The sequence below is a fragment of the Ipomoea triloba genome, chromosome 3, assembly GCF_003576645.1.
Source record: "Ipomoea triloba cultivar NCNSP0323 chromosome 3, ASM357664v1".
Lineage (NCBI taxonomy): Eukaryota > Viridiplantae > Streptophyta > Magnoliopsida > Solanales > Convolvulaceae > Ipomoea > Ipomoea triloba.
In genome coordinates, this window is record NC_044918.1 from 23,386,779 (window position 1) to 23,398,888 (window position 12,110).

The 12,110-nt window shown below is 35.9% G+C and overlaps 2 protein-coding genes and 1 long non-coding RNA gene across 4 annotated transcripts; 2 read left to right on the top strand and 1 right to left on the bottom strand.

The window, feature by feature from the left end:
- Positions 1 to 285: 285 nt before the first annotated feature.
- On the top strand, positions 286 to 3,762 carry LOC116014383 (protein DOWNY MILDEW RESISTANCE 6-like). Of its 2 annotated transcripts, none has more exons than XM_031254430.1 (5): positions 286 to 383; positions 480 to 683; positions 779 to 1,026; positions 2,921 to 3,245; positions 3,316 to 3,762. In XM_031254430.1, the coding sequence occupies exons 2-5, from the start codon at positions 486 to 488 to the stop codon at positions 3,616 to 3,618; spliced, it is 1,074 nt and encodes a 357-aa protein (XP_031110290.1). In that variant the 5' UTR covers positions 286 to 383; positions 480 to 485; the 3' UTR covers positions 3,619 to 3,762. The 2 variants fall into 2 exon arrangements, with proteins under 2 accessions (XP_031110290.1, XP_031110291.1); XM_031254431.1 differs by having other exon boundaries at positions 320 to 389.
- Positions 3,763 to 4,258: 496 nt separating this feature from the next.
- On the bottom strand, positions 4,259 to 5,134 carry LOC116014385. The gene is made up of 2 exons (XR_004097384.1): positions 4,707 to 5,134; positions 4,259 to 4,577 (listed from the first exon to the last, which is right to left on the bottom strand). It is a non-coding gene; the product is annotated as an uncharacterized LOC116014385 (long non-coding RNA).
- Positions 5,135 to 9,591: 4,457 nt separating this feature from the next.
- LOC116013090 (zinc finger BED domain-containing protein RICESLEEPER 2-like) lies at positions 9,592 to 11,437 on the top strand. Its single transcript, XM_031252748.1, has 5 exons — positions 9,592 to 10,759; positions 10,849 to 10,909; positions 11,028 to 11,062; positions 11,169 to 11,313; positions 11,398 to 11,437. The coding sequence occupies exons 1-5, from the start codon at positions 9,592 to 9,594 to the stop codon at positions 11,435 to 11,437; spliced, it is 1,449 nt and encodes a 482-aa protein (XP_031108608.1).
- The last annotated feature ends 673 nt before the right edge of the window (positions 11,438 to 12,110 follow it).

Genomic DNA, 12,110 nt, shown 5'->3' on the forward strand with positions numbered 1-12,110 from the left:
GTCACATTTTACATGTCCTATTTACTATTCAGAGGTCAAACCAATTATTTATTCATTGCTTATTTTCTTTAGTAATTTTTTATTATTTTTAAATTTAATTTTTTGTGTTTAATAGTACTTTTAATGTAGTTTTAAATATATAAATTTTATATATTAATGCTAAACTTAATATTACAAAAAATTGAATTAAAAATAATTTTAGTCAAGTCTTGTTAAACGAACTAAACAACAAAAATGGGACGAAGGTAGTATTATATAAGTAGAGACTGAATTGAGAAAAGATGAATTGCTTGCCCTCAGACTTTCGTCGTAGCAACTCAAGCTAGCCTCCTTGTACACAAAGTAGTTCTGTTAGTTCAGTAGTTGTAATCCGAATCCGAAAAGTAAAAGTAACCCATTCCAGTTCTCCTTGTTTTCATTTTGTTTTTTCTTATGAAAATCTTGTTTTGAAATTCCAGTTTTTATGTTCCTTTGTACAGGAATCCATGGAAACCAAAGTCCTATCCAGCGGAATCCGGCACACTTCCCTCCCTGAAAACTACGTCCGGCCTGAATCCGACCGGCCAAGGCTATCGGAGGTCGCCGACTGCAACAATGTTCCGGTCATCGATTTGGGCTGCGGAGAACGAAAGCTAATAGTCAAACAAATTGCGCAAGCCTGCTCCGAATATGGATTTTTCCAGGTCAATTTTCCAATTTCCGACACGCCATTTAATTTTAATTTGGACCGACAATGTCGCATTTTCTTGTACTTATCGCTAATTATTTTAAAATTAAGGTTATAAATCATGGGGTACCAAAGAAAGCGATAGAGGACATGCTAAAAGTAGCCCAAGAATTTTTCCAGTTGCCAGTAGAGGAGAAGATGAAACTCTACTCCGATGACCCATCAAAAACCATGAGACTTTCCACCAGTTTCAATGTCAAAAAAGAAACTGTTCATAACTGGAGAGACTATCTTAGACTTCACTGCCATCCATTGGAGAAATACTCACCAGAATGGCCTTCAAACCCGTCTTGTTTCAGGTCAGTTCTCTCTCTATCTTATTTTTGGTTCCAATCAAGTCCAATTTTGGGTTCCATGCAATTATTTGTGCAATTTGGTTTTAAATTAGGGTTCCTCATGCAACACATGACATGCAGTTGTTTTTTTGTCTAGACTGAAATACCTTAAAGTAATTCCATTATAGTCAAAGTTTTAAAATTTTTTATGTGTTGTGGGGACACTAATATAATTATGAAATCATTACACTATTAACATTTTTATTTTTCAATTTTAATTGCTAATTAAGGAATTAAGTAATAGATTTGTGACTTTGCTTGAGATTCCATATTAAAGTAATTGTATCAGCTGATTTCAGCACCAACTAATAACACTTTTGGACTTTTGGTTGGTGAAAAGCTTTGTCTGAATCCACCAAACTAGACCCATGAACACCCGAATATGCAGTGATTAAAGTAATCTTTTTCAAAACACTTTATACTAAAAATTTGAAAATCAAGTTAAAAATTTGGGATCCAGCCCTCCTAACTCAACCACACCACAATAAATTTTTAACTGTGTCCGTGTCATATGGTCCCCAAACATGTGACTCTTTTTGATCTGGTCGCTTATTGTTTATATTTATTTCTTGATTTGAGTACATCACAAATCTTACTTCAACACAAAAAATAGGGTAATTCTAGTCAAAATGATTAAGGATACAAATTTGTAACTACAAAGTCACGAGCTCAAATCCTAGCCTTGTCGGTTTAAGCTGATGGGCAACGTGGCTGGTTTAACTCATTGTGGACCTTTGGTGGTTAGGATCACAAGGCGTGATTTGCCTAGTATACATCTTCAGGTAGTGATTGTCGGTTCCCCTCGTCACCCAAAAAAAATAGTATATCACACCAAGTGTTTTTATCTTAACATATAATAATGATATGAAAATTCTATAATATTAAAAGGCGTTATACTATAATACTATCATAATATGCTGCATAAAAATAATTTAGATCAATAATTTGAATTTCTATTCTCACCAAAAAAAAATAAAAATTGAATCTCTATGGGGAAATTAGAATGATAAAAATTGTATTCACCAAAAAAAAAAAAAGAATGATAAAAATTGTATCGCTCTCACCAAACCGGTGATTATTTTATAAATCACGCAATTAACCTTTGTAGGTAATATTAGAATAGAGTAAATCATTATAACCAAATGGTATTTTCCGTAATTTATTAAATGGAGATTGGGAATATTTTTTTGAACAAAATGCCAACGGCGTTTGCCTGAAAGGTCGTGCCTGGCATAGGGTGTGTCAGGTCACGGCTTCTAGACATTTTCGGCAGCACGTGAATGACGCAAGCCATGAAGACAGCAGATGGCGTGGGTAGTGACGTTAGATGCCACGTAGGAAAGATAAAAACGCGTTTTTTAATTGGCCTAGGTAGTGACGTTGTGGCGGTGACGTGCTTTGAGCAGTTAAATCATGGTTGCCGTGTTTCATGACATTTCAAATTTTTAATGACATTACGAATTAAAATAAAATAACTCTCAAATTTTACTTTATGATGTAACAGACATTAATAAATTATTCCGTATTATTTTTCATGTGAGTCTCAATGTAAATGTTTACATCAAGATTTTATATATAAGAACAAACATGTTTTTATAAGATTTTTTTACACATTAAATTATATTTTGCAATATCGTGAGTTTTAATGTCATATATTTCTTAAAGTTATACCTTGTGTTTTGCCAATGATACATATAGAGAGTTAGACTTGCAATACACAAGGTACAACCTTGCAAAGTGCACTAGTACAAGCCATTATTATAAAATTTTTATGTTTTTTTTTTTAATTTTTATGTTTTAATCCTAATTTTTATATTGTTGCTAAGGAAATTTTAAGTATTGGTGCATCCATATACAGGGCTATTGTGAGGAATTATGTGAAGGAAGTTCGAGAACTTGGATTTAGAGTAGAAGAAGCCATATCAGAAAGCTTAGGCCTGGAAAAGAGTAGCATCCGCGAGGTGTTGGGCGAGCAGGGTCAGCATATGGCCGTCAACTTCTGCATTCCGTGCTGGAAACCGGAGCGCACTTACAGCTTGCCGGCGCATACTGATCCCAATGACCTCACCATTCTCCTTCAAGACACGCAGGCTTCATGCTTCCAAGTCCTCAAGGATGGCAAGTGGTTGGCTATGAAACCTCACCCAGATGCCTTTGTTATCAACCTTGGTGATCAACTGCAGGTAATTAAGAACTTCTATTGTTGTAACAATATATATAAAACCAATCTTTGTGGCAACAATTAAATCGCAGGCACTCAGGAATGGCAAGTACAAGAGCGTATGTTACAGTGCTATTGTGAACAAACATGGAGCAAGAATGTTGAACATGTCTCTCAAAATGGAAGAACCCATACCAAACCTTCAAGAAACTGAACTCAATGTCACTGCAACGCCGCAACAACGCCTAACAAATTATCCTCCGCCACCAGCATCTGATCACACTCCGCCGCCACATCAAAGGTCTCGCTTTTGGGGCAAAGTTGTTAAGATTACGAAACGTCTTACGGTTGAATTAATTTGGAGAGCACTTTTTGATGAACTTGCTGATGAGTGATGACGCGGGTATATAATATTCAGGGCCGGCCCGGGCCATGAAAGACTATAGAAATGTAAAAGCCACTTATTATCAACGGCTGATGACTATAATGTGTATTTGATAGACATGATTTTCAAGGAGAAATTTTTACATTTAGGATCATGAGGCTTTTATTTTCATCATCATGATCTCTAATTCTCTAAATAATAAGCTTCAAAATTATTTCTATAATTTTTCCTAGGATGAATACATAGAAATAAAATGTCCTATTTATAACTGTAGGATAAAGAGTTTTGATAAATTCAAATTCTTTTGATATTATCTAATTAACAAATTAAATAATATCAATATTATTCAAAATCTATTTAAATATACTAATATTAAAAAATAATAATATTTAGCAAATTTTCAGTGTCAACAATCCATAAGGTACACCTATATAAGTGTTTTCGCTACAATGGAGGTGACTGTAAAAGTCTATGTTTTCCGCAACACCCGTTTTACGGGTTTACGGGTGTCGCGGAAAGGTGATTCACTTTTTTTATTTTTTTTTTCATTAATTACTTCCCGCGGCACTCAGGGCGGGTGCCGCGGGAGGTGAATTACATAAAAAAAATATATGTATAATTATTTATATTAATCCATAAAATTAAAGAAATTACTGCCAAATCTCAAAATTAATTTTCAGGAAATTATATAGCAGAATTTATAAGAATTTACATAGCATAAAATTTTTTTAGCATTTACACTGCCAATCTCAAAATATAGCATAAAAAAATACTAAGTTTTTCAATTCACTAAATCAAAACAAAAAAAAAAATCAAAAAGAAAATTGAAGATCACAGATCAGAGACGGCAAGCCAAAATCCTATCTCCGCGCCGTCTCTGTTCCTCGCTTCGCCGCTGCACCGCCACTGTTCCTCCTTCCTCCACCGCACCACGTACTGCTACTATTCCTCCATCAGATCTGCTGGGTCCTGTTGTACAGATCTGAATGAGGAGAGTTGAAAACTAAAAAAATAAATCTTACCTAAGTAAAGGAGCGTCACAGATCTGTTGGTTGGCCACCGTGTTCCGCTCTCTCCATTATCAGTTCAACCTCTCACCTTTATGGTGTCAGTTCAACATCTCTGCCAACAGATATGAACTTCCAGACTTGGAGACGTTGGGGATCGGCCGTGTCTGGTAGTATAGCAGCTGGCGGCGGAGCAGAGTAAAAAGATGGAGATCTCGTTCGGTGCCGGGTGACGGTTGGCTGGTTGCGCTGGAGATCTCGTTCCGGCAGACTCGCTGGAAACACTTGGGGGGAGAGAGACTCGGTGGATGGGTGGATGGTTGGATGGTTGGCCGGTGAGGACAGATGGAAATGGAGAGGAGTTGCGCCGGTGAGGAGAATTCGAGATCTGAAATGATGGAAATGAAGCGTATGAAAGAAGAGAATGGGTTGTCACTTGTCAGGTTTTGTGTCCTCTCCATTTAATGGGGTTGTCATAGAGAATGGGGCTTCAGGCACGGCAATTGTGAGTATTTAAGGTGATTTGGAATTTTTTGGAAACTAAAAGAAACAAAAACCAACACTATGAGGACTAAAAAATATATATTAACTCTATTTATAAATTTGTATGAATTATTTAAATGATTAAACACGCAATATGTTTTTGGGGGTGTTTGGTTATTGGCTTATAAGTCAAATTTTAGCTTATTTGACCAAGTTTAGCTTTTTGACCAACCAATAAGCTATTTTGAAGTGTTTGGTAAATGGCTTATTGGCCTTGGCTTATTGGGTCAATAAGCTGAAAATTGAAAAGCTAATGGGCTTGTTTGGTTATTAGCGGTTAGCAGTTAGCGGTAGCGGGTTGTGTTAGCGGTTATCAAATAGCGGATTGTATTAGCGAGTTTGACCAGCAAAATGTATTAGCGGTTTGTAAAAAGATGTTTGGTAAAATTAGCTGTTTAAATTAGCGGTTAACATGTAAAATGACCAAAAGGGTATACATATAATACTACTCCGTAATAATAATAATAATAATAATAGTAATAACAATAATAATAATAATAATAATAATAATAATAATATTGTTATTATTAATAAACCAAAAAAAATAAAAAAAAAGAAACCAAAAGAAAAAAAAAAACTAAAAAGATGTGGGATCTACATCGTAAGTTGTTAAAAAAAGGGGCCTTGAGCTCCATTATAAAAGGGAGCTCAACGCCCCTTATTCTTCTCTTGCCTACCAATGAGCAAGAGAAGAGAAGAGAAGCCTGAGGCTGCTGCCTCAGGCTTCTAAATAACGTAGGAAATTTTTTTTTTTTTAATAAAATGGAGGGCGTTTTGGGGAAGAATTAATTCTTCCCCAAAACGCCAATCCCATTAGCAGCGTTTGGGATTTCAGTGGTTTGGAGCAAACCGCTACTCCAAACCGCTGTTAACCAAACGCCTTCTTTAGCGGTTTGACTTGGTCAAACCGCTAAAGTTGGTCAAAATCGCCAAAATTTGGCGGATAAGCTGTTAACCAAACACACCCAATGAATGTAGCTTTTTGTATTAGCTGGTTGGAAACAATGGTATATTGACTATTTTATCCTTTAAAATCAATGGGATTTACTTTTAAATGGGTGATGTGTTTGTTATTTTATAAAAATAATAATAATAATACCCTTAAATGTCATTTTACATTCAATCAGCTACTAATAAACAGCTAATTTACCAAACAGTTTTTTATAACCAGCTAATACAACCAGCTGGTCAAACCAGTTAACGCAATCAGCCATCAACTACTAGCCAAACCAACCAGCTATCAGCCATTTGCCAAACACCCCATTTATTCTTTAAATACATGAAATTTTGATAATGTTAAATAATTGTTTACTTTGTATTAAATAAATTATGTTAGATGTATTTTAAAACTAAATTTAAATATGTTTATTGCTAAAACAAAGTTACAAATAAGAATAAATTGAAAGTTTAAAGTTTTAATTTTTATGATTAGTCTAGTTATAATAATAATAATAATAATAATAATAATAATAATAATATTATTATTATTATTATTATTATTATTATTATAATTTTTAAATTTATTGACTTTCCGCTACACCTCCACGTAGTATGTGTAGCGAAAAGTATAAATAATTATTGACTTTTCGCTACACCCCCACGTGGCAGGTGTAGCGGAAAGTTGACACGTTTTTTTCTTTAGGGAATCCACTACACCTTTTAAACAAAGGTGTAGTGTATTCTTATGTATTTATTTACAATATTGCCACTGAATTCATTTTTTCAACTATCCACTACACCTTTTTTAAGAGTTGTAGTGTAAAGCTATGCTTATATGACCAATTTTGTAGTAGTGAGAGGAGAGAGACAATAATCACAATATTGTGCATGTCAGGTAAGGTTGGACAATATTGTGTAAAGTACTGATCCCATTGCCGTTTTAAAATTAGGGTTGCATACAAGTCGGTACTCTCATCACCGTTTAATGAGTTAGCTGAGAAAAAGTGAGAAAAAGTAATAAAAGTAAACGGTGGAGTAATGAGGAGAGAGAAAACGGTACTCCAATCACCGATTCTTTCTCCTCAATTTAATTCCCCTCTACCTACCCAAAAGCCTTCCCTCTCTGCCTACCCAAAAGCCACAGAGTACACGGCATTCAACTCCTTTTCTTTTTCCCAAATCCCAAAAATTATTTATTACCCCAATTCCCCAACCCCCAACTAGGGCTGTGCAGAATCTGAAAAAACCGACGAACCCGACCGAATCGCCGGCCGAAAAGCCACTACCGAACCGAGCCGAACCCGACCATTAAAAACCGAACCGAAGCTTGAAACGACGTCGGTTAAGCGGCTGCGGGTAGGAAGGTCCAAAATTGCAACCGACCCGTCCAAATATCCTATCAAAACTAGGGCTAGATATGCTATGTATTATACGACGTCGTTATGTGTTGTAGTATATATATCCTTAGATAAGGATTGAGACTCCCGTATCTCCTCATTTGTGCAGTCGCGACTCATCCTAGGGTTTTCTCAATTCTCTTATTTCTCTCATTTCTTTGAGACTTCTCTCACTCTCTCAGACCTCAGTCGCGAATCGCGATCCCTCTCTCTTCTCGTTCTCGACTTCTCTAAGAGTCTGAGACTCTGAGTTCTCTCGTTCTCCGTTGGGGACTTCCACAGTTCCACCCGGTGGTCGTTGGTGACTTGGTTCTGTTCGAGTTCGACTGGTGGAAGCCCGACGCCCTACTGGTGCCTGTTGGAGTGGTGGACCGTTCGGCTGTTTCATCTGGTGATATCTGTGCTAGAAGCCCTTATTCTCTGGGGTATTTGTGAGAAAGGAAGTAGGTATTCAAACCCTAGTTTAATAACTTTGATAGTTTGATTTGTTAGTGATTATGTGATATTTTGTGATATTCTGGATTTCTGGTGGGAGCACTGAGCCATTGCATACTCTTTAGCGATTTTGTGATATTTTATGAATCTGTGATATTCTGGTGGGAGCACTGACTCATTTCATGTTTATTTCAAACCCTTGTTTAATAAAATATATATCTTAGCGATTTTGTGATATTATGGTGGAAGCACTGACTATTTGCCTGTTTTTTTTTTTTTGAAATTTTAACAATTTACAAACCCTAGTTTGATAACTTAATCAGTTATCATATACTGGTGGTCAAGTGGAAGCTCATTTTATAGAAATCATGATAATGATGGACTAGGAATTGGGAAACAATAGCTGTATATTAATATTACAGTCTCTCAATCTGAAATTGAAATTTGAAAATTGAAACCCTGAATCTGGATTTCTTTGTCTAGTACTCTAGAGTCTAGACTCTAGTCAAGTTTATGGATGTATGCCCTTAAATGTATTCTCAATAAATTTCCTAATAAAATAATTAAGTGTTCTTGGAAAATGATGACACAAAGTGTGTCTGATTCTAGAACTTTATGCGTAATTGTATGGCTGACTAAGACACTGAGTGACTGTCTGTCACTCTATCCATTATTCTTGGTGATTGTATCCCAATACTGTCTGTACTGATACTTAGCTATATTTTAGATAGATAATATCAGTATACCTGGTACTCCTGGTAGTCAACCACCCAGTTCTTCAATTGTGGAACCTACAGTGGTGGAAGCCCAAACTGTTGAGGCTAATAATCAACAGAATGAGTAACCTCCTGCTACAGATTCTGGGAAGAAGAGGAAAGAGGTTGATTCCAGATCTAGAGTATGGGATCATTTTGTGAGAATAAAAGACAGTAAAAATGTTACTATACAAGCAAGGTGTGTTTATTGTGCAAAAGTGTACACGTGTCAGTCCAAGAAACATGGTACATCTTCATTAAGAGCCCATATGCTAAGCTGTTTGAAAAACCCTCACTCCAAGGATACTAGGCAGTCCTTTTTAACCTTTCAAGCATTTAATACCTCTGATTCATCTGAAACTACTGTGGGAGAAATTGGGGCCTGGGTATTTAACCAAGACTTAATTAGGAGGGCCTTGGTTGAAATGATAATCATAGATGAACTGCCTTTTAGATTTGTTGAGGGAATAGGTTTCAGGAGGTTCATTGCTGTTGCATGCCCTAGGTTTATAGTTCCATCTAGATGGACTATAAGTAGGGACATCGTAGTGGTCTATGAAGAGGAGAGACTGAAATTGAAGGCCTTTTTAAGAGAAACCAGTCATAGGGTTAGCATTACCACTGATTCTTGGACATCAATCCAAAGGATTAACTACATGGTTGTGACTGCCCATTTCATTGATTTAGAGTGGAAGTTGCATAAAAAAATCATAGCCTTTGTCCCTGTTACCTCTCACAAAGGGGAATATCTTGCAAAAGCCCTATAAACATGTTTGCTAGAGTGGGGGCTTAGGAATGTTTTTAGTGTTACTGTGGATAATGCCTCGTCTAATGACACTGCTATGGGGTTTCTTAAGAAAAAATAGTGTCTTGGGGTACATCAACTGTGAAGGCTAAGTATATTCACATGAGATGCATTGCCCATATCCTTAACTTGGTTGTTCAAGATGGCTTGAAGGAGTGTGATAGTTCTGTGAAAAAAGTTAGGGAGGTTGTTAGATATGTTAGGAATTCACCTGCCAAGCTGAAGAAGTTCAGGGACTTGGCTGATTCGTTAGGAATTGAGCAAAGGTCTTCTTTGTGTCTAGATGTTCCAACCAGATGGAACTCTACTTATTTGATGTTACAATCTGCTTTGACTTATCAAAAAGTCTTTGAATCTTGTGAAGAGTCTGATAGTTCTTTCAAATCTGACTTGGGTGATTCTGTGCCTAATTTTATGGACTGGGATTATGTGGGCAGTTTGGTGGAGTTGTTGAAATGTTTTTATGATATGACAATCAGAATTTCTGGATCTTTATATGTGACAGCTAACACATTTTTCAGTGAGATTTCTGATTTGTACTGTCTTTTAAATGGAATGGTGGAAGCTGGTGGGACAGTGAGCTTAATGGGGAGAAATATGAAAGCAAAATTTGAGAAGTATTGGGGTGATATAGACAAGATGAATCTTATGATTTTCTTTGCAAACATTCTAGACCCCAGGGATAAATTAGAGTATATGCCTACTCAAATTAATCATATGTATGGTGAGGAGAAAGGTAAACCATACTATGATAAAGTGCTTGCTGGTTTGCATGAGTTATTTGATGATTATTCTGTTCCTGCTTCTTCTTCTGTTCCTGCTTCTTCTGTGTCTGCTGCTGTTGGTAGTGCTTCTTCTGTGAGTTCTGTCAGTTCTGTGTCTGTTGGAAGGCCACAGCATTTACTCAAGTCCCAAATTAAAAAACAAAGATTGGAATCTGGGAGTAAGAAAAAAACTGAACTGGATATCTACTTGAGTGAGACAATAGTTGAGGAGGAAAACTCCTTTGATATTCTGAGATGGTGGAAGATAAATGCTGAGAGGTTTCCCATCCTTTCTAAGCTTGCTAGGGATGTCCTAGCTATTCCAATCTCAACTGTTGCCTCTGAGTCTGCCTTCAGTACATCTGGGAGAGTATTGGATCCTTTTAGGAGTTCATTAACTCCAAAAATTGTGGAAGCTTTGATGTGTACCCAGGATTGGCTTAGACTGCCCAATACTCCTCTATGTATTGAGGAAAATCTTGAAGAACTGGAGAGGTTTGAAAAAGGTAATTGTTTTACACTTCATTTCATTTAGTTGTTTTACAGTTTTATATCCATATTTTGCATTTAATAATTTACATTTCTTATTTTACAGAGTTAGTTGATGGTGGAAGTGGAAGGAATTTTGGTCCTACACTAGCTACAATTCTTGTAAAGTTATTCTTTATTATTACTTGTGTCTCCATTCTAATTAATTGTCAATTTACTCAATTGCATTCTAAAATCTAATCTCAGTTGGTATTTTTTGAGGCCATGGTAACTATGTGTTATTAGTTGCTGGCTTGAATCCTTGATTGCACTGGTTCACTGTAAGTATGTTACTCTGTAACTGTAAGAGTGTAAGGCTTGGTAACTTTTTGTAAGTTGCCGCCTTATTTAACTCTGTTACTTTATTCTGTTTGTCCCTTTTATCAGTTTATGTGGCAAATGGCAATGATGAAGCTTCCACCTATAATCTGAAAAGAAGGATTAAGTTGGCATGTTGCTCTATATTTATTGAAGCAATTTGCCCTTATTTCAAAATTGATAGGAAACAATGCTTACTGAGCCAAAATTCCAAGTATAAATTATACAATTGTGTTGTAATTGTTTTCAGTTTTCACTTTTCAGTTTTCACTAACTTGTAAGTTGTAACAATTTACAGGAAGAAGAGTAGGACTTCCAACTTTGTGGATATAAGTTAAGGAATTAGGGGCTAGGGCTGTGCACTAACTTGTTGCTGTATTCAGTGTATTATTCAAAGATTCAAATTTCAAAGTATCATCTATGATCTATTCTATTCTCTTTTGGTCTGTAATAAGTATCAAAGTATTTATGAGTTTTGCCAATTTCTCTTTTGGTCTGTAATAAGTAATAATTTGTAGTTATAACTTATAACTTAGAATCAGACAATCAGTTAATACTTAGGTCTTTTTGTCTTAATGCTTAACCTTGGTACTTAGTAAAGTTTTTATTTGTTTTTCACTTTTTTTTGCACATATTTTTTAACCGAATTCAGGTCGGATAACCGACCGAACCGAACCAATCCGAAATTACAAAAAACCGATAGGGTATAGTTCAAAATACAATCGGATGGGATATTAACAATGCCAATCCAAAATCCGATCGGAGAAGGCTGCCGTCCATCCGAACCGAACCGATCCATCCGATGCACACCCCTACCCTCAACTACTTCCCTCTCAGATATTTACTTCCAGATTTTCTCACCCTTCTTCATAAATTGTATAACCAAAAATAATTCTCTCCTCAACCTTCATAAATCCTCTCTTTCTTTCTTCATTTTTTTTTTACGTTAAGTTTTTCTAAAACTCACTCCCAACTTCTTATTCTACTTCCCTTTCCCAAGTGATTGGAGTT